Source organism: Cyprinodon tularosa, unplaced genomic scaffold, assembly GCF_016077235.1.
Source record: "Cyprinodon tularosa strain WSP-4 unplaced genomic scaffold, ASM1607723v1 ctg644, whole genome shotgun sequence".
NCBI lineage: Eukaryota > Metazoa > Chordata > Actinopteri > Cyprinodontiformes > Cyprinodontidae > Cyprinodon > Cyprinodon tularosa.
The window spans coordinates 159,134-182,453 of record NW_024039390.1 but is presented as its reverse complement, the minus strand read 5'-3'; the positions used below and the strand labels follow the sequence as shown (position 1 = coordinate 182,453).

General features: G+C 40.0%; 1 protein-coding gene across 2 annotated transcripts in view; it reads right to left on the bottom strand.

Moving 5' to 3' along the window:
• Positions 1–19,271, bottom strand: part of parvaa (parvin, alpha a) — a 46,698-nt gene extending 27,427 nt beyond the window's left edge. The window contains exons 1-4 of one of the 2 annotated variants that reach the window (XM_038308717.1): positions 19,017–19,271; positions 4,017–4,106; positions 1,859–1,929; positions 1,110–1,212 (exon numbers count right to left, since the gene is read on the bottom strand). In XM_038308717.1, the coding sequence (XP_038164645.1) occupies positions 1,110–1,212; positions 1,859–1,929; positions 4,017–4,106; positions 19,017–19,149 (397 nt within the window). In that variant the 5' untranslated portion in view covers positions 19,150–19,271. Of the gene's footprint in view, positions 1–1,109; positions 1,213–1,858; positions 1,930–4,016; positions 4,107–10,336; positions 10,636–19,016 lie in introns of those variants that run through there. The other variant, XM_038308718.1, reaches the window with a different exon arrangement.
• Between the last annotated feature and the right edge of the window lie 4,049 nt (positions 19,272–23,320).

The window sequence follows — 23,320 nt, the reverse complement described above, 5'->3', positions numbered from 1 at the left end:
GCAGTTGCTTATGGGCCCAATCACTGACACCTGGTGGGTCCCCTATGTAATTGTCCATTAGGACGTCTCTTTGCAGATGCAATGGTGAGAAAAATTCCTCTTAAACCCACCTGGGTTCGATAAGCACTTAAGAACATGTGGTGATGCGCTGTCACCAATGGTTCCACTCAAGGTGCGCAGAATTGCATAATTGTATCTACTTGGCTGATTTATGAAACTGTCGCCGTATCCTGAACCTTTATCACGTGTTGTACGTCATAAGGGGTCCACCCAGATAATGTTGCTTACGGGCCTATTGTTGTGTTGTTACGCCATTGGGCTGAATCCCAACTTTTCCCCACCGGCATTACTGCTGGGTTGCTGTTCCGTATTAAATGCCTCCAAAGAAAAAAATATATTAACGTATTTTCTGGACTATAAGCCGCTACTTTGTTCCCCAAACCTTTGAACCATGCAGCTTATAAGAAGGTGCAGCTTTTCTGTAGATTTTTCCTAATCGTCAGAGAGGGAAGTCAAAGTTGGAAATGAAAGAATAAGGAGCTAATTTTCATTTAAGTACAACATGCTAGCAGCAGGCACCACGGAGAACAAATGTTCCGAATTCAGAGATTTTGCGATTTATTAGCCGCATTAGAGCTGCAGAACCAATGAAGAGACTGGGCTCAACTTCTGCAGAACTGAAACAAAGAGCTGATGAAGCCCCATCTTTCATTAGAAGCTGTTACTGCTGCGAGCCAACAAGCTAACGGGAGCTAGCATTCTTCTTGGTCGCTAGTCTAGGGGCTGTATGTAGAGCTCCCCCTACAGGTTTGGTGGGAGACAGTTAAGTACATATCATTGGCTTATAGCCCGGTGCGCCTGATATATGTAAAATTCAAGTTTTTTTCAAACCATTTAGTGGGCGTGGCTTATGGCTGTGCTCTATAGTTTGGAAAATACTGTAATTTAATTTTTTTATTAAATTTCTTTTTGTTTTACGCTTGTGTATACAAAATGACGCATAAATCTGTCTAAGTCTAAAATTTAAATAATAAGATTAGAGAGTAAGATAAGAAAATGTGCTAAAATAAAATAATTGGGTTAAATGATGTGAGAGTTCAGACTCTCACCAAATAGTTTCTGCAGAACTTGTCCATCATACAGATCTTCGGCTAGATCCTTCACAATGATCCTCTCCCCGACCAGGACGTCATTTATCCAATCAATCAGCACCTACATCCCAGAGAAAGAAGGAAAAGTTGGATCACAAATTCAAGGACAAGTTAAACATGTACAGATATTTATTCAATTAATAGTATTCCAGCTTTTAACCCGTTTGTTGAGTTTAACAGCAATAAGAAAAATTAAACATTGATTTTTAATTGTTTAGATATTACAATTTAGCTTCCAGTTTAATCAAAAATGAAAACAAATAAGAAAAAAAACTAAATATGGTTGTTATTGTAATTATAATAACAGACATCTGTTATTGCTGTTCTGCTGTGTGACCTCTATAAAAAATAATAATAAAACAGACAGAAACTCCCTAAAACTTCCTAAGATTTTCAAATAACATTTGATCATTTAATTTATCATTTTGATTATTTCAAGGGATATTCAATCATTTAAATGACCCATTTTACATTTTAATGGTATAAATATTCATTTGAAAATAATAAAAACAATGTTTGAGTCATTTATTAGAGAAATAAATAGATACATTTTAAATTTACTGAATTCCATAGTGCATATATTTCCTTCACATTTCTGTATTTCATGAGATATTTGGGCCCTCCATAAACCCTGGGGTTCCCCGGTCTAAACTGCCCTCCTACTGATATAAAAACATTAAAAATATTCAGAGGTTTAAAATCCAGACCTTTATGAGCTCCTGCAGTTTGCGATCGTTCTTGGAGTTGGGGTCCACCATGGTGCGCACCTCGTTCTCCTCTAATGAATACATCAAATATAAAGTTAATGACTCATTGGTATCCATGTGTTTTACTCTGAAATCGGGTCTCTTCCTGTCAGACCCATGACATTGCAGCTGAATTGCTGTGTAGTCCGAATAAGTCGGACCTAAGCAGCCTCCTTGTGTAAAATCGTGTCCGGTGTGACCATCACCATTGACTCTCAATGAACAAAAAACACCACAACCTCGACCGACATGATTTTCTGTCGGATCGGACGCAAAATTGGAACTGGTGTGTTCTGGCCTTAAAGGTACATTGTCTGTTAAAGATAGGCGCTGTGTCTGCACCTTGACGCTCTATCTCTCCGGTTCTTTTCCCTGAGAAGAGATCACTCGGGACAAACTCTTTTAATAACACTTCATAGCTTATATGTATTAAATAACCAGGAGACAGACAACAGTAGCTGGCACTAAACCTTCTCCACAAGCCACTGCAGTCGGTGGTCAAAGTTTAGAGTGCGTTCCCAATACAACCAACTACATAGCTAAACAAGTGTTACTTTGGACTTTTAAGTCCTTGTTAAATTTTGCAAAACATATGCAATCTTTATTCTTTAGTTAACCATGCATGTGATTAAAAAAGATAAACTGCTATTTAAAGTGCTGTGTCTGTACGGTGAGCACCAACCATTAAAGGAATAGTACACCCAAAACATGATCAGCCTTCATTTTCTACTCACCCCCATGCTGAACAACACTCTGGAGTACTTTTTTGATATCTCAAATGCATCTGGAGATCTGGGAGGCTTCTTGCTGTCTGCTGACATTCAAATAATGGAGGTCTATGGCGCCCGAGACAGAAAGGTCCATAAAAGTCCACAAAAAACGTGTCAATATTCCTCCATACTGCTCGTCCAATGTATTCCAAGTGTCCTGAGTGGGTAGCGTCCAGAATTTACTCGAAACAAAGTCATTTAGAATGTTTTTAGAGCATAAACAGTAGTGTATAGGATTTCCTAAAAGCGCGTTCACGAGTCTACGGAAACCGAGGCAGACCGAACCAGATGAAAGTGCGCATTCAGCTCGGCAAAGAACTCATGCTCTTCCTCAACACTGAAGTCCTCAGACATTTTTCTTTCGTTGTTTCTTTCTTTGCACAGGTAAACAGCAAATTTCTTCTTCTACGCTTGCATTATCGGCAGAGCAGACGCTGAATGCGCACTTTCATCTGGTTTGGTCTGCCGCGGTTTCCGTAGACTCGTGAACGCGCTTTTAGGAAGTCCTATACACTACTGTTTATGCTCTAAAAACATTCTAAATGACTTCGTTTCGAGTAAATTCTGGACGCTACCCACTCAGGACACTTGGAATACATTGGACGAGCAGTATGGAGGAATATTGACACGTTTTTTGTGGACTTTTATGGACCTTTCTGCCTCGGGCACCATAGACGTCCATTATTTGAATGTCAGCAGACAGCAAGAAGCCTCCCAGATCTCCAGATGCATTTGAGATATCAAAAAAGTACTCCAGAGTGTTGTTCAGCATGGGGGTGAGTAGAAAATGAAGGCTAATCATGTTTTGGGTGTACTATTCCTTTAAACCTCTCTTACAAAAATCTGGATACTCACAACTGCCTGAAAACAATTCATATTAATAAAAAAATAAAAATAAAACAAATGTCGTGACAACACACCTGTAGACTGGCCTCTTGTTCATAAGGTCAGAGATTACAAATTTATAATGAACAGAAGTAGATCAAGTGTTTGAATTTCCAAAGGCTGGTTATGAGAGCAGATGAAAGCTGACATTAATTTTACTTCACAACGCGTTTGAACTTAGCATCAAAACACCACAGTAACGGTATCAGTAAACAATCTGCATGCTTTTGTCACCTATGTACAGAAGAGGATTAGGGCCACTGAAAAAAAAGTTAACTGTTTTTAAAATTTTATTTCAGTATAAAATGACAAAAAAAATTCTGACTTTAATCTCAGAATTCTGACTTTTTTCCTTTTTTTATTTTTTCAGCGTCCCAAATCCTCTTCCATATCTATGAGTCTTTATATTTTAGCATATAAATACCATCCGTCTACAGACGTGCATGAGTGTGTGAGTGGGTTACCTAGCATGGTGTCCTCAGGGTCCAGCTCGTAGTGGGAGGGACTGAGAGGAAGATTGATGGCGTTAATCCCCTCCTCCTGAAGCTCGGTCACTTTGGAAAGGAGATACAGAAACAAATCAAAAAATTTTAACAGTAAACGTAAAGTGGATAATAAACAGATTAGGAGGAGGATTGGTTTAGTTCAACAAACCTTTACATCTGTTTGAGTTAAAACGTTTGGTTTGTTTGCAGCAGATTCCAAAAGTGTAGAGATGTAACTAGAGCCAGCCTTAAATGTGGGATTGTTAAGCAATTTTCTTGGTTGAAACGTAAAATAACATTTTTGTTTCCTTTGTTAGAGTTTATTGAGAAAAAAAGAAGTTATTTTGTTTTATTTAGAGTTTCCTCTTTAGTTTGTTTCTGCTGTGGCAACATGATTGACAAGCGAGTCCTGCAGAGGATGGTGAGGGGAAACCAATTGTAAGAATAAAAATCAAAAGGATTAAAAAACGGTTTGATCAGCTCATTTACACAACAGGATGGTCTTTCTTTCACTTTTTCCTCACAATTAATTAATGTTGGATGAAATGCTTAAAGTATTTCTTAAAGTATTCCTACAAACGAGTTCTCACTAACTCGATTATGTGTGTTTGTACGTTTCCATATAATCTATATTAAATTTTTATTTATATGGTAATTATTAAGATTTACACATAAGAATGAATACAATTGATCTGTTTTCTTTATTATTTACTTTTTGTTTTTTATTTAGGGTTAGTTTTTTTACATTTTGTTTTTGTTTTGTTGTTTTCTTTATTTGCTCAAAATATTTGAATAAAAAAAACATTTCACAGTAAACTAGATGTTAAAATGCTTGCTGTTTTGGTAAAATACTATTTTTTATTCATAAATAATCAATCTCGTCTTTTGTTTATGGTGTTTAAGAGCAATTAATCATACATACATCTTTTCCAGGTCGCCAGATGATTAATCATATCGAACCCAAACTTAAAAACTTCAAATTAGACGCATTTTGCCAATAAAATCTTCTTAATCTGCGAGTATATTAGCTATACTATACTATAGCTTCTTTGAACCACTAACCACTCGTCTCACTTTCGCTTGTGCACAAAGTTGGAAAAAACCATCCTCTATTCAAAGTACATCTTACACGCTTGCACGTCAATGCAATTCAAAGTGCGGGACTTCTACTTTTTGGTGAAAAAATCTTAACACAGTGACTGTAACACAAGTTAAACAATAGCTGCTCATAGATGTTGAAGCTGCTACAGCCACACACATCCCATTGTGCATGAATAGTATCATTATGTATTAAATACATATTGATGCATTTCTTGACAGCGTAGAAACCCTTAATCCATCCAGGAAGGGGTTCAAACATATATTTGACAAGTAGGGAGAAAACAGCTCTATTTAGGCTAAAACTTCATTCATTTTTATTATTTCCCAACGACTTCAGCAACAGTTTGGACAACTCCCTAAACGTTTCCTCAATTCCATAAACAACCTTTAGCAGCAGTGCTCCACCGTCAGCTAACAGGCAGCTTCCTGCTTCCCAGCATGCTCTACAGAAGCCCAGCATGCCTTTCTTCTCAGTGTGACGGATACCTTAGGAGGTTTGATCAGGGCTCATCTATCTCTGCTGCCTGTGTGTGTTGGGAGCATCGAGTGAACATCCTGTGCATTTCTCCACCCTCACTACAACAACATCCTCCCAATCAACACTATCCACAAGTGGTTGCGTTCACCCTGCATGTCTGCAGGAGCGCACGCATCACATCACACAGAGGGATGAGAATATTCTTGCAGTGATGTGTGCCTAATCCGGTTTATTTTGCAAATTACCACCTCAGTCACTCGCTCGATGTGACTATTATAACACTGAATCCAATAGAGCATCTAAATATGTAGAAATAAACACACACCCTACTCTACTTCTCTAAACTTTTTGGTTTCTTGAAACAAAGACGAGACTTTACCAGTCATGAGGATATATTTAAGAAAGGTCGAGTGTTTCTTAGTCTGGTGCCAAACAGTACTAACCTAAAAGTCTCACAATCGCCTCACGCTAAAATCAAATAAACATGACTTAAAGGAATAGTACACCCAAAACATGATTAGCCTTCATTTTCTACTCACCCCCATGCTGAACAACACTCTGGAGTACTTTTTTGATATCTCAAATGCATCTGGAGATCTGGGAGGCTTCTTGCTGTCTGCTGACATTCAAATAATGGAGGTCTATGGCGCCCGAGGCAGAAAGGTCCATAAAAGTCCACAAAAAACGTGTCAATATTCCTCCATACTGCTCGTCCAATGTATTCCAAGTGTCCTGAGTGGGTAGCGTCCAGAACTACTCGAAACGAAGTCATTTAGAATGTTTTTAGAGCATAAACAGTAGTGTATAGGATTTCCTAAAAGCGCGTTCACGAGTCTACGGAAACTGTGACAGACCAAACCAGATGAAAGTGCGCATTCAGCTCGGCAAAGAACTCATGCTCTTCCTCAACACTGAAGTCCTAAGACATTTTTCTTCCGTTGTTTCTTTCTTTGCACAGGTAAACAGCACATTTCTTCTTCTACGCTTGCATTATCGGCAGAGCAGACGCTGAATGCGCACTTTCGTCTGGTTTGGTCTGCCGCGGTTTCCGTAGACTCGTGAACGCGCTTTCAGGAAATCCTATACACTACTGTTTATGCTCTAAAAACATTCTAAATGACTTCGTTTCGAGTAAATTCTGGATGCTACCTACTCAGGACACTTGGAATACATTGGACGAGCAGTACGGAGGAATATTGACACGTTTTTTGTGGACTTTTATGGACCTTTCTGCCTCGGGCGCCATAGACCTCCATTATTTGAATGTCAGCAGACAGCAAGAAGCCTCCCAGATCTCCAGATGCATTTGAGATATCAAAAAAGTACTGCAGAGTGTTGTTCAGCATGGGGGTGAGTAGAAAATGAAGGCTAATCATGTTTTGGGTGTACTATTCCTTTAAAGCTGATTCATAATCAGAAACCAGGTTATCTGCATGTATGTTTCAGATATGTCCCCGCCCCTTATGGAAACACTCTGGTGCACCTCTCCGAAACTGTAGGTGACCGCAGACAGGAGGCCTCCGATTGGTCAAATCTACATCCGCTTTAAACTATCCGTATTTCCTATTTGGTAGCTTACAGGCATGTTTTTTTTTCTATGACGTCCATTGCGGAAAAAGACGGACCAGCTAGAAAAGCGAGGTGCGTGAGAACGCTGGGACCGTTTTTCCACCTGGATCCCCGCTCTTTTTGGCCCCTCCGTGGTCGCACAAACTTGCCCCCTGCATTTTTCCACTTCCTCGGCCGTATCTAGACCCACAGCTAGTTCGTGATTGCGTTGTGGCGTGGAATAAAATAGCGCAGACCACGCTTCAATATTTGGCATAAACCTAAAATATCTGCGTCAAGCTCATTGCGACACACTGCTGCGGGAAGTATAACCAGCCCTTTAAGCTGCTTTCCCACTGAAAACCTTGGTTTTTCAAAACTGGGTTGACCCGCTAAAAATCAGCTTTTAGCTCTTTTTCCATTTCACTGAAAAGACGACCCCCTGCTGGGAAGCTGTGTGGCGACTTTACCCCACCACTGCGCGTCTGATGTCGGCATCACACTGGGTGAGTGAGCGTTGATGATGTCGCTAGTGCGACGGAAATCAGGGAAGTAAATAATAGAGCAACATGGAGCCAGAGAATAGTCAGTATTTTCTATTATTTCGCTCTTTTATCTGTCTGAACCAGCACTGCACCATGTTATCTAATATAAACAGATTTGTTTCGGCTTGTTACATCAGAAGTGACTGGCGTGGTGTGTTGACCTCTGTATGCTACATTCAATGGTGTCACCTAATGGCTCTTATTACCAATTATTTGAACATCAGTCGATTCCTGAGACGGGCTGCTGAGTTTTTAATGCTTCATCATGAATTTTAGTTAAAATACTGAAAAAACTCTGATGCTTCCCCTGCTCCATGTTGAGTGTGGTACACACCATGTCAAACAGCACAGTGACTACCTGTAGCCCTATTTATAGGCCCACAAACTGATTAATAGATTGTAGATACCTGTGATGCTAATGAGTGGACACATCTTTAATGTTCCCCTCTGATCTCATTATTTTCAGTCTCTTCTAAAGGGCTGGTTATACTCCCGCAGCAGTGTATCGCAGTGAGCTTTCCGTAGACATTTTTTGATTTATGTTTAATTTTGAAGTGTGGTCTGAAAAGAAATCTTTAACTTTCATTTGTTCCTTTTGTTTGTATTACTTTTGTTAGACTCGAGTTATTTCTGTGACCATTGGGGGTTTTCTTTCATTTGTATTACTTAAAAGTTATAAAGATGAGATTAAAAGTCATATTCATGACACAAAGTCCAGATGGAACGATTCACTGGTCAGACGATCTTTTCTCGATCTTTTCATTTCTCTCAAAAACTACAGGGAACATGTAAACAACACAATATAAATTCAATCAAATCAAAGTGTCCACTAAGGAACAGGAGCTCAATTCCACATGCTGTTGTGCAAATGGAGTTAACAAGTTTTTGGCCATTAACAAGACTCACTTCTCAGTACCTATGCTTTCTGGCTGATGTTTTGGTTGCTTTTGAATGGTGTTTTCACCCTTGTGGGAGCTTGAGACAGACTCTAAGACCCACAAAAGTGGCCTAAGTAGTGCTGCTCATCCAGGACAGAACATCAATGCGAGCTGTGGTAGGCCGGAGGTGCTACCAGCAGACAGGCCATTACACCAGGAGGTGTGGAGAAGGCCGTAGGAGGGCAAAAAGCCCAGCTGCAGGACCGCTGCCTCCACATTTGTGCAAGGTGGAACAGGAGTTGCAGTGCCAGAGCGCTGCAAAGTGACCCCCAGCAGGCCATAAATGTGCATGTGTCTGCAAAAACGGTTAAAAACCAACTAACTCCATGAGGATGGTATGAGGGCCCGACGTCCACAGATGGGGGTTGTGCTCACAGCCCAAAACCATGCAGGATGCTTACAATTTGCCAGAGAGCACCAGGATTGGCAAATTCGCCACTGGCACACCGATGGTAGCAGGTTCACACTGTGCACATGTGACAGACATCAAAGAGTCTGGACACACAGTGGAGTGATCTGCTACCTGCAACATCCTTCAGCATGACCGGTTTGAATCAGCATTGGTGTGGGGTGGCATTTCTTTGCAGGGCTGTACAGCCCTCCATATGCTCGCCAGAGGTAGCATGACCTCCATTAGGCACAGAGATTAGATCCTCACACCCCTTGGGAGACCATATGCTGGTGCGGTTAGCCCTGCAGGGCAAACTTCACATTGCCCCACAGACTGTGCAGGAGTTGGTGGATGCTTTAGTCCAGGTCTGAGAGGAGATCCCTCAGTAGACCATCCACCACCTCATCAGGAGCATGCCAGGCGTTACCGGGAGGTCATACAGGCACATGGAGGCCAGACACAAAACTGAGCTTCATTTTGACCTGTTTTAAGGACATTGAACTAAAGTCAGATCAGTCTGTAGTGTTTTTCCTCTTTACTTTTGTGTGTGACTCCAAACCCAGGCCGCCAATGGTTAATACATTTGATTCAATTGATGATTTTTGTGTGATTATGTTGTCAGCACATTTAACTCTGTACAGAACAAAGTATTCAAGCAGAATATTCATTCATTCAGATCTAGGATGTGTTATTCTCCTTATTTTTTTACGGTGTATATTTTCTATCTACAAATCTTGAGGTTGTTACAGAAATGAATCTGAAAGTTTTATGACCGATTAACTGGTTGATGTGAATGTACACAAGTTTCCAAATGTTTGAGTAACATTATCATCTCAACTTCTTTTTGTCATGTCGGAGAAATATTTTCAGGAGTTTTACTGTAGTGAAATAAAAAAGAAAACTCTCAGACTCTCAGTAGATAGAAATTCACAGACTCACACGGTATTCCAGTTGCAGTAAAATAACACCGTCCCAATTAGCACAGTCTTACCAGCTTTTACATTACGCCGGTCCACAGGGGTTTTTTTCCCCAATCAGCTCTCGCGCTGCAAAATTAATTTGTCACCTTCTTTAAAAAAAAACACAAATCATATGCATTGTGCAGATTTAATTTCAATCTTAACTGAAAGGAACTGCAATGTCCTCGCAGTCCATCGCTACTCCCTTTTTGCTCCATCATAATGTAAAATAGGATCCATCAAGCAACCCTGAAAAAGACTGCTACTAAAAGAAAAAAAAAAGCTACACGTGTCCCCTACAGCAGTAAATAGAGCACGCTGAGTGATGATGTGTCCTACCTGGAGGGCAGAGCGCTCCACAGCCCATGTCTCTGCCTCAAGCATCCTCTCCTATAGCCAGCAGGACCAGCTTTCTCCCCTACAGCTCATCGTCCACAAACTGTGCTCTGAAATCAGCCCCGGTTTAACATCTAAACCCAGAAGTAAGTTTGACATTTGCTCAATATTCAACAGGGGTACAGAATAATGTATTTCTTCTTCAGATTTATGAGCTGTCCTTTCAGTTTGCACCAACGTTCAAAGCACAAGGCTGCACGGCTGCTCTAAAAGCCTCCTGACCTTCTCTTCTTTCATATCATCCAGTCCCCGTCGCACAGTTTCCGTCCTGTTTCTCATCTTCTACCTGTATTCCTTTATTCCCCCCCTCCTCCTGCTCTCATCCGGTCATTTCTGCCCGTTCGAGGCACTCTCAACCACTGCCATAAACGTCGCATGGATTTAAATTTATTCAACCATCAAGAAGAGAGAGACTGGTCCCACATTTTCCATCTAATCACTGGAGCAGTTTGAAGACATCCCACATGCTGCTCGGTGCGTATACACAAGAGGTAGTGTGGAGTGAATACGAACGAGCTGGAATATAATGTGATTGCCTGAATGGCCGATGAAAAAAGGCAACATAAATATGGGGCTCAGCTGTGCAACAGTATCCCGACTGACGCAAAGTAATCATCCAGCTGAAGGAGACCTTTTTTCCACCGAGTGATAAAACCTTCAGCCTTCAGCAGTGAATGACATCTAAATCCTGCTGTACTTTTCTCCAGGAAAATAACACAACTGAGCACCTAAAAAAGGCTTTTAACAATATTCCTTTTCTACATTCAGTGATATAAAGCTGAAGTCCAACATAAAAGTGCTTATTTAGATACAGGAGCAGGAGGGAATCAGAGCTATGGAAAACAGAGTTACTGCTTTTTTACAACATAATAACACAGTAATGAAAAACTACTCCATAAAATTTATTTTTCTTTACCTGAAGAATACAATTAATAAAAAAAACAAAAAAAAACAATACAAAGGTGGCTTAATTAGTGGTGTTTCCATTAGGATTATGGTCTAGTGCAGGGGGGTAACCAATGAAAAATTAGCGGAGTCTGAATAAAGACAGGCTTTATAAAGGAATGAGTAACTCTAATTTAATGCTCTTAAAAATTATTTTAATGCCATCAACATCTTTACCATTGACAGGCTGCAACCGTGTCCCGAATTCCTCGTTTTCCAGCCACTTTTGTTGGCTTCTCCGCCTCAAGCTTCTTTTCTTTTCCGAACCTACGGCTTTACGATCAACCGGAAGCAGTTTTTATAAAGTATTTAAATGCCAATTAAGGCCTTAATTTAAAAAAATAATAATTTTAATAACTTTTTAATGACCCGCAGAAACCCTGAAAGAAAATCAACAACCAGTAAAGGTCCGGAGACATTTTTTTATTATTATCTGTTATTTAAACAGTATTTAACACTGAAATAAAATTAGGTTTTTATGAATCCATGTTATATATTGACTTTTTAAATAAAAAATATATATATAAAAAAAAGAACCTTTTTCCATTTTAAAATGTAAATTGTTAAGCAGCAATCGTTCAGTTTGGTACATAGACAATTTCCTGATTCCCAAAGTTTATAAAACACCTGATCTTATTTTAATAAAATCTTTTTTCTGGATTAATGAGAGCAGTGGGCTTTAGGCTTTAAACCTGGGTTTAACCGGAGACTAAGCCATTCTCAAGCACATATCAAGGAGCTCATTTTGAGCCTGGATCCAAATTTATTGTTGATTCTGTTCATGGTGGAGAATCCTGCTTCACAGCAGCAGGTTGAGCCAAACATCCTCTAAATGTGCAGGGTCATCTTTGAGCACGCCATTTCACTTTTCTTTCACCAGTTCACCGCAGTTCTTCCAGCAGTCCACACTTTCTCTGCTCTCTTTTTCTCATCTTCTTTCCCATCGCCCGGCTTGCCACAGGTTTGCCTGCTGTGTCTAGAAGTAGCAGCAGCAGCAACTCAGACTGACAGCAGCTCATTGAATAATTTGTATCACATGTCGCCTGGTCCCAGACGCTATGAAGGGCTTTACCGTAGAAACAGGAGAAGCAGAGCAAGCGAAGTTAGACACTGTCATCAGACAAAATGCGGTAATTAATAAATATCTTAAATCAGGTTGGGTGCGGATCCGGACCGCGGCCCACTGAAAACTAACCTCTGTTTTAGTGGGTTGATGATAAAATGCTGCCAAAGAAAAACAATTTCTATGCACTATACTTATCTTTCTTTTTAATTTTTCATCTTTTTATCCATTTTTTTTTCTTACAGTTTCATGTATTTCCAATACTCTGTCTCGTTCAACATTGATTCAGTCTTGTAGACTTTTTCCTGATCTCCTTTCATGCTTCCCGTGTTCTCTGAAGGTAAGGCAAGTTTATTCATATCACACATTTCAGTGGCAAGACAGTTCAAAGAGAAAGAAAAGGACGTTGCAGCGGTATAGAAGCTGCATAATCTTGTCCAGCTTTGGTCATATTTAGTCCTCCAAACAGATACGAGCTGAGGTTAAACATCCCACCCAGGAGTTTCCTTATGAGAGGCCTTTTACACGAGAGTTCCTGTTGCAAGTGGGACCCCTATTTTAACACAATTCTTTATTTGCAATAGATCATTCATTCAACAGCTGAAACTACATGCCTTGAATGTATTTAGTAAAAGAAATAAAAAATAATTTTCACTTTGTAAAAGCTTACCAATCAAGTAGATTATAAAACTCAAAGCAGCTTAAAACAGAACAGAAAAGCAGAGGTTTGGCATCAATCCTCTAGAGACGAGGTAACCAATTAAAAATCAGGTCTGGAGAAATTTTTTATTATAATTTGTTACTTTAAACCTAATTTAACACTAAAATAAAATGAGGTGTTTATGCATCCATATTATACATTGAATTCTTGATTTAAAAATATATATATAACATTTTTCCATTTTCTATCTAATCTAAAGTGTTTTTTAAGTAGATAACAATCATTAAGTTTGGTATATATTAAAAAACACCTAAACGTTTGTTTTTGTTTAGTTTTCTTCTTTTTTATGGCCAAATGAGATAAGTGGGCGTCAGGCATACCTGCAAGGCTTTAAACCTGGGTTTGATTAGTCCAAACTTTCTTTCACTTTTTCCTCATCGTACGGCTTGCCACAGGTTTGCCTGCTGTGTCTAAAAGTAGCAGCAGCAGCAACCCAGACTGACAGCAGCTCAGTGGATAATTGAAGTGAAATTAGACTCTGTCGTCAGACAACATGCGGTAATTTATAAATGTTTTAAATCAGGTTGGGTCTGGATTAGCCAGCAGGTGGGCCCAGATCCGGACCGTGGTCCGCTAACCCGTGACCTCTGATATAGGGTTTCACATAATTCTATGCAGTGACATATTACCAACCCAATCCAGCACACTCGGCCAGTTTTGTTAACTGGTTCCTGTTCCACTGTCCTTTCATCCCTTTCTCCTCATTCTCCTGCTCCTCCTAATCCCCCATGACTGGCATTATCCTGCCGCTCTGCATCAACTCCGTGACCACAGCCTCCTCACCTACTAATAACGATTACAGCAACAATGATTGACAAATGCAATATAAAATAAACTACAGTGTGGGAGCGAAACTTAACAGAAGGAAAGTAAGTGAATTATTTGACTCATTTTTATTTTTCTTAACCCCTAGAACCCTACGGACCCACCGGCGGGTCCAGCTGCTACATGACCTCGTAATTTTAACAAACCCCCAGTATTGATGTAAAAAACACATTTGGCACAGTTTGGTGACATTTTTGGAAAAATGTGCCAAAATGGCCCCTCCGCCTAAGAAATTTCTCACTAATACCATTCTAAAATAAATATGATTCATCAGATTGAGTCCAAATTTGGTATATTTTTACACAACATTAGATTTGAAAGTCTGTAGTACATTTTTGTGCTATAAATAATATTTTGGTAGTGTTTTGCAATGTTTATTTCAAAGAAAATTTTGGTGAGGTTCAAAAAATGCTAAATATTTTGTATTTTGTCCCTAATATTTCAGTCAGGGTCAAAGCTACAATGGTGCTGACACCAGAAAACCATTCTATGACATCTTACCTTTACAGACGTACCAAAAGTTTCTTCTTAAATCTAATAGCTGTGAGGCTATAAGTGATTTACTTTTGTGTGTTTTTGTCAGGCAGAAATTTATTTATACCCCTTTAGGGTGTAAGAGGTTAAGCTGGTAAAAAAAAAGGTTAACTGTAGAAACAACAAGAAATCATTATTTTAAGCATCTTTGTAAATTGAACCACACAAATCAAATCTTTACGTTCTTCTTTTAGATTAGGAGTGGCCTTAACATGCAAAATATGAAATAGTCAGATATTGTATTGAGCCACACGAAGCCGAGCAATAACAATAGTTTAAAAGAGTGGTGTCAGATTATTTCTGGATCTCTTTTATAAGATAACGCCCTAAAACATTTGTGCAATAATCAGTTGTCTAAAGTTGCCTGTAACTACATGAAATCCAGCTGTGAGTCATTCTATTTGGCCGTGAATCCAGCTGGTAGGAGATGGGCATATTTTTAATGTTAGTTATTCAGTGTTGCTTAGTCATTCAGACCCAGACAATAAAAAAAATTAATTACAACAACACTGAAAAAACAAAATCACAGCTGTAAACCACTTTTTGTTGGTTTTTCACATCAATCCTTAACGAAATAGACTGAAGCTGTGAGTTGATGGAATGTGGGAAAAGTTCCCAGGAAATGACTGTTTTATAGGTCACGGTGCTTTCTATTTGCTGTACATGTAAACATATTCTCCCGTTTTTAAAAATCTAAGCCAGTGATGTCCAGCAGGATTAGGGGATTTAACCCTTTAAAGCCCGATCCAAGAATAAAACAAAACAGAAAATTACTTTTTTTGGTTTGAAGTCCTTATTTGGCCTTTTAACAAAATATGTAAAAAGAAAAAACAGAAATATATTTTTGATATTAATAATTTATTACAATGCGATAAGTCAAGATTATTCTTTGTGTAGTCTTCTACTGGCTGTTATCAGGTATATCTGATTGTGTAGAATAGGATTTTGAGCAAAGTTTTTACCATTAAATTATGCAAAAGGTGTCAGATGCAAAACATTTCAGAAACCGTATGTATCAAATATGATACATTTGGCATTATAGGGTTAAGGTGGCTCATGTCAATGGGATATAAAGTTTTAAAAAAACAAATTCTTCTTTGTAGCCAATGTTGTGGTCCAGGATGTGTAAAAAGCATCATTTTCCAAAAAGACATTTCGTCTTACAAAAGTACAGCATTTGTAGTGTAAAAAAATATATAGTTCTAGGGAGATAAGTTTCAGTTCAATTCAGTTTATTTCTATAGCGCCAATTCACAACGCCTGTCATCTCAAGGCACTTTACAGTTCACTAGATCACATAGACAAATTGATTCAAAGTTTTTTATCTTTTCCAGAGGAAAACCAGTTGATTGCATGGACCCACTGATTAGAAGGAAATCCCTCACACTAAGCATGCTTGTAGCGACAGTGGAGAGGAAAAACTCCCTTTGAACAGGAAGAAACCTCCAGCAGAACCAGGCTCAGTGTGAGCGGCCATCTGCTGAGGCCCACTGGGGTTCAAGGAGACAGAAGCAGACATAGAAAAAGAAGCATAGATACAAAAGGAATTTGTCAAACAGCTCCACAGCCATGTAAATGACATATATATATAATGTATGCATGGATATATAATAAATATAGACAAAAGTATTTGCATTCCATTCTTAATCTATAAAGGCCAATTTAAACTTCTGATGCATAGCCTCGGCAACTGTCAAATATGTCTGTGTGCGCCCACGCCTCCCACTAGAGATTCTGCAACCATCGTTGCACACCTTAAAAAAATCCTGACTACGTGTCGGACGGTCGCAAACCCGCACAGACAGGGGTATGCATGTATATGTATTAATTGGATATATATGTATATATGTATTACTAATATATATATATATATATATATATATATATATTAGGGATGGGACGATTTATGAAAACCGTCCGAACCGTTCGGTTCAACTGTCTCGGTTCGGTTTGCGTGTGTTTCGTTCGGTTCATGCGCTGCTCCTTTTTCTCATAGGCGAAGCGTTTACACTCCAGAGCAGAAGGTGGCGGTACTGCGACCAAAGCCAACCGCCAGTAGTAAACAAGAAGAAGAAGAAGCGTAGCAGCGTAGCCGGGTGTAGCAGAAAAAAATCAGTTGTTGTGGAGAATTGTGTGGGTATGGCGAGTGGGAAAGAACAGGAGTTGGAAGACGCGCCAGCAGCACTTTATAGGTCTGCTGTATGGGACCACTTTGCATTTAGAGTGACCTACGATGACGGCGGAAAGAAAGCTGTGGAACAGTGTGCAAGCATTGTGCAACACGTTTTGTTTATGCTAACAGCAACATGTCATGCTAACCCCGAAATCCCACATACTCCGTCAGCAACCCCCGCTCCGCCCTGCTGCGCTCCAGACCGGCTGCTCAGAGCAAAGCTACAGCCTCCACTAAGGCTCCCGTCCGCTCCGCTCTGAGTTCCTTGGAGAAGGTAGAGGGCATGCGCCAGATGATTAAATTCAAAGCAGCAAAACATACGGAAATGATCCAGGGTTTCCGCGGATCATTTAAAATAATTAGAATCCATTATTTTTTGGGGGATTTTTTCATTAATTTCATAAATTTTTATGGGATTTCGGTATAACAATCAACATGTATCGAATCGAAAACCGTGACCAGAAACCGTGAATCGAACCGAACCGTGGATTTTGTGAATCGTTCCACTCCTAATATATATATATATATATATATATATATATATATATATATACACACATTGCTATACAGAATACACACGGTACGGAGGTTTAATATTGATCTGGAAGCGGAACAGTTATTTTGCGGGAGTTTCCTTCAGGACTCATTTATGCGATACCACCTGCAAGCCCTGATTGGTCCATAGAATAGGATATAGATAGTAGATAGTAAACGGCACCTTAAAATACAAACTGCACTCAGTGGGAAGGTATTGCTGTCGGGTTGTGTTGTTGCGAGAGAGTGGAGAGTGGCGAAGAATTAAAAGATCCACCATCATCATTGAAGTCAGTGGCGTGGGATAACTTTGGGTTCCCTGTGAGATTGTCTGTGGTCGTTGTTCGACACCTGTTCATTACGTGAGTGGGAAAACTTCAAATATGTTGACACATAACAAACAACACCACCCAGATATCCCTATCACCGGCACGACACGGAAGAAAAGTGTCCAATAACAACTCCCAAATGCATTCCAACCCTATGAAACGAATACATGCAGTCCAAAAAATTTACCGTGCCACGTGAATGTAAAAGGGCACTCTTGTATTATAGCCTATGTTAAAATACCCAGAAAGGTCATGTGTGGCACTCATGTACTTATAAATATACTCCTTTCATGTATATCAATATTTGACAATATGGTGCTTGTTCACTTGTTTTACAGAAAGTTTCAGCTATCTCAGCTGGGAATTCAAATAATAAAAAGCTGCCTTTGAGGATAGCCTTTAGGTCATGTTTTTTTCTGCACTGTACAGAAAACGTACCGAACCGTAGGGTCCATACCGAGGTACGTACAGAACCATGAGTTTTTTGTACTATTACACCTCTAATATATATACATATACACACACATATATAAATATATGTAATAAGTTTTGCAATTTTGCGGAATATGAGCTAAATATTAGTGTTGTGAGCCTCTTTACCAGAACATCCATCCATTTTCTGAGGGGTGCGGGTGCCTATTTCCAGCTGTCTACGGGTGAGAGGCGGGTCCACCCTGGACAGGTCACCAGTCCATCGCAGGGAAACACAGAGACTAACAACCATTCATGCACACACTCACACCTAAGGAGAATTTAGAGAGGCCAACTAACATAACAGTCATGTTTTTGGACTGTGGGAGGAAGCCAGAGTACCCGGAGAGAACCCACGCATGCTCAGGGAGAACATGCAAACTGCATGCAGAAAGACCCCGGCCGGAAATCGAACACAGAACCTTGTTGCTGCAAGGCAGCAGTGCTTCCACTGCACCAACACAACACACTGTAACTGCCTCTTGACAGAACATAAACTTTTTATACATATTGCAGTATGACATTAAACAACATAGACTCATTATGACACCATAAAGACAGGGCAATTAATAGCCTAATTATTCTGTATATTTAGATATTTCAATCATATTTGATATAAAACATAAATTTTTAGATGGAAACCTACACTGTTGATCCTTTGAGCATTTTAAATAATTAAAATCTTTTAGTGAAATCCCAGCTGGATGGAGAGAGTTTCCTCAGCCAGGCCTCATTCCTCACATATTACAGTAATGGAGGATTTACTACCATACATGGGCAAAGACAGCCTGCGGCTATGAAAACAAGCACAGCACAGCTTCTTTTCAGTTGCTTCAACATTTAATAAGTGCTTAACGCGTTGGGATAGTTTTCTAAACTTTATTGAGTGTTGGAGGTTAATTTAGCAGGGTTTAAAATGCGACAATTTGGCTCTTAAACATGAATAGTTAAAATTATTCGACTAACTGGGTGGTTTAAACAAGCAGAGGAGGTGAAAGATAATTGTTTTCCTAGTTGGGAATGTTTACCTTCTTTTTTTTTCCTTCTCGCCAGAGTTCCACCAAGTTTTCCCAGGAAAGAGTCATCCTTCTTTCTGGAGGACGGAGATTTGGGCGTCGGAGATTTTGGAGACGAAGGAGACTTCTGAGGAGAGGACGCCATGTTTGAAAACCAGGGATTAATCCGATTTAACAGAAAGCAGACCGTCCAGATAGACGTGAAATTAAAGTTCAGTAGAAAGTTTAGTGATTAAAAAAAAAAAAACGTCCCCTCCCTAAAGCGGAAATGGAATTCCAGGCATTTTGAGCAGAGGTTGGCTGGAGTAGAGGAAGGCCCCGCCCCGTCCCCTCCCCGGGAAGAGGACGGGGCGGGGCCTGGGAGCAAACTAGGACTTTTTAATTTTCTTTATTGAGTTTTTTTATGATTTATGAAAACATTTAAGTTGGATATTCAAATACAACTACAGAAGAGTATGGAAGCCCGTTTCCGCCACTCTGTAAAAGAAAAAATAAATAAATCATCTCATTATAATGAGATACTATCTCATTAGATTGAGTTACTATCTAATTATATTTAGATAGTATCTCATTATATTGAGTTAGTATCCCATTATATTGAGATACTACAGTATCTCATTATATTGAGATACTATCTCATTATAAAGAGATTATTATTATTATTTATTTATTAATTTTTTTACAGAGTGGCGGAAACGGGCTTCCATAGGAGAGGATTAGGGCCACTGAAAAAAATAAAAAAGTTAGCTGATTTTTAGACTTTATTTCTGTATAATATAAGAAAAAAGTCAGAATTCTGACTTTAATCTCAGAATTCTGACTTCAACTAAAGACCGTGGACCCCTCGGTCACGTAAAAAGTCGCCTAATTGCGTCATTTCCCACCACTGTGTCACCGGTTCTCTCAAACAACTCACATCTTTGTCAGTGATGCTAAGTGCTCCCACATCTCTTCCTTCATGGTGCCCAACATTAAGATCTAAAATTCCGGGATTAAAGTCAGAACTCTGAGAATATTAAACTAAAATAATATTTAAAAATCAGTTAACTTTTTCTTCTTTTTTTTTCAGTGGCCCTAATCCTCTTCCGCATACAACAGACGCATATATGGGAGAGATTTACAAGAATTAGAGATGGGGAAAAATGAGAGAGAAAAAAATGAATAAAACCACAGGAGACAGATAGGGTAGGGTTTTTCAATAAATCAAGATTTTCTATCGGGTTATACCGTTAAGCAGTCTTTCCTTTCATGTGTTTTAGTGAAGTGCAGAACCAATTAAACTTCTAAAAATCAAAAAGATAAATAAATAAAATGTCAATTTACTTCATGAATCTGTTTCTGGTATAATTAGGGACCTGGAACAGATTGTGATGCTAACATTATCAATGACTCCTCAATGCTGATATACAGAAACCAGATGCATGTGTGTCGCAGCCACTCTGCTGCACCTCTCCAAAATTGTAGGTAACCGCAGACAGTGCCGCAGACAGGAGGCCTCTGATTGGTCAAATCTACATACGCTCTACACTATGTGTTGTTTGTATGACCGCCATTGTGGAAAACGACTCGTGAAGATGGATCAGCAAGAAGAGCAAGGTGAACGAGAACACTGAGACCCTTTTTCCACGTGGATCCCCGCTCTTTTTCGCTCTCATGTCCCTCTGTTGTCGCACAAACTTGCCCCCACTTCCACACTGCCTCGGCCGTGTCTAGACCCACAGCTAGTTTGCTATTGTCCCTCTTATGTAGTGGCGTGGAATAACATAGCCCAGGCCTGGGCATGCTTTGGTGGCGCAGTGGTACTTAGCACACACACCCCATGTATGGAGGCCTTAGTCCTCCATGTAGGCGCATCCGGCCTGTGGTCCATTCCTGCATGTCTCTCCCCCTCTCTCGTACTCCCTTTCCTGTCAGCCTACTGTCCATAAAACGGGCCACTAGTGCCGTAAAAACACATACAAAAAACATAGCACAGGCCACGCTTCAATATTGGGCATAAATCAAAAATATCTGCGACAGGCGTGTGGGTGATGCAGAGGTTGGAGCACACGACGCGGGTCCGGCCTGTGGTCCTTTTCTGCATGTCTCACCCCTTTTACTGTCAGCCTACTATTGAAATGGCGAGCCACTACTGGAGGAAAAACTCAAAAAATATATATATATATATATATATATATATATATATATTAGTGCTGTCAATCGATAAAAATTTTTTAATCGCGATTAATCGCATCAATGCCTGAGTTAACTCACGATTAATCGCATTTTAATCGCACATTTTTTTCCTGATTGAAAATCATTTAAATACTCTCGATGACATACAAAAAGTACATACAGGCTAGGTTTGTGCCAATGTTCTTTTTTTAAAATGAAAACAGGTCACAGACACTGATTTATGCCAAAAATAACAAATATGTAGCCAAAAAAAAAGGCCCTGAAAACAGGCTGATGTAAAAGACAGTCTTTACAGTTAATACAGTCTTTTGAACAAAGACAAGCATTTTACCCTACTGCTATAAAATGTAGTACAGTTAACATTAGATGTTAATTAACCAAGATAATAATGAACAATTTTCAATCAATACATCAAAATCAATAGACCGACATCACTAGATGGAGGTAGTCTATGCTCTAGAAAGTTACTTTTCAGCCTCTTAACTAAAATGAGAACACACACACACCCACACACCCACACACACCCACACCCACATACACACACACACGATACCGACCTGTGGCGTACACAGACAGCAAGAGTGCCGTAGCAGATTCCATTTCACCTCAGTAATCTGTTTTCTCAGCCTATTTCAGGTTGCTACTAGTTACCAGACACTCAACTTGTTTGTTGGTGGTGGGGCTTAAAGAAAAGGCACTAGCGCCACCCAGTGTATGAGCGTCTTTTTTCCTTGAGGAGCTCCGCTCTTGAAGCCTATGAGAAATGCATAGACTGGGGGAAAATAGCCCCGCCTTCCCGCAGGCTGCAGCGGGATGTACTTGGAAAATTGTACCATAAAACCACATAGCGTTAATCTCACGTTAAAAAAATTATCGCCGTTAAAATGGCCTCGCGTTAACGCGATAATAACGCGATAATTTTGACAGCACTAATATATATATATATATATATATATATATATATATATATATATATATATATATATATATATATATATACACTATATTGCCAAAAGTATTTGCTCACCCATCCAAATTATTGGAATCAGGTGTTCCAATCACTTCCATGGCCACAGGTGTATAAATTCAAGCACCTAGGCATGCAGACTGTTTTTACAAACATTTGTGAAAGAATGGGTCGCTCTCAGGAGCTCAGTGAATTCCAGCGTGGAACTGTGATAGGATGCCACCTGTGCAACAAATCCAGTCGTGAAATTTCCTCGCTCCTAAATATTCCACAGTCAACTGTCAGCTGTATTATAAGAAAATGGAAGTGTTTGGGAACGACAGCAACTCAGCCACGAAGTGGTAGGCCACGTAAACTGACGGAGCGGGGTCAGCGGATGCTGACGCGCATAGTGCGAAGAGGTCGCCAACTTTCTGCAGAGTCAATCACTACAGACCTCCAAACTTCATGTGGCCTTCAGATTAGCTCAAGAACAGTGCGCAGAGAGCTTCATGGAATGGGTTTCCATGGTCGAGCAGCTGCATCCAAGCCATACATCACCAAGTGCAATGCAAAGCGTCGGATGCGGTGGTGTAAAGCACGCCGCCACTGGACTCTAGAGCAGTGGAGACGCGTTCTCTGGAGTGACGAATCGCGCTTCTCCATCTGGCAATCTGATGGACGGGTCTGGGTTTGGCGGTTGCCAGGAGAACGGTACTTGTCTGACTGCATTGTGCCAAGTGTAAAGTTTGTTGGAGGGGGGATTATGGTGTGGGGTTGTTTTTCAGGAGCTGGGCTTGGCCCCTTAGTTCCAGTGAAAGGAACTCTGAATGCTTCAGCATCCCAAGACATTTTGGACAATTCCATGCTCCCAACTTTGTGGGAACAGTTTGGAGCTGGCCCCTTCCTCTTCCAACATGACTGTGCACCAGTGCACAAAGCAAGGTCCATAAAGACATGGATGACAGAGTCTGGTGTGGATGAACTTGACTGGCCTGCACAGAGTCCTGACCTCAACCCGATAGAACACCTTTGGGATGAATTAGAGCGGAGACTGAGAGCCAGGCCTTCTCGTCCAACATCAGTGTGCGACCTCACAAATGCGCTTCTGGAAGAATGGTCAAAAATTCCCATAAACACACTCCTAAACCTTGTGGACAGCCTTCCCAGAAGAGTTGAAGCTGTTCTAGCTGCA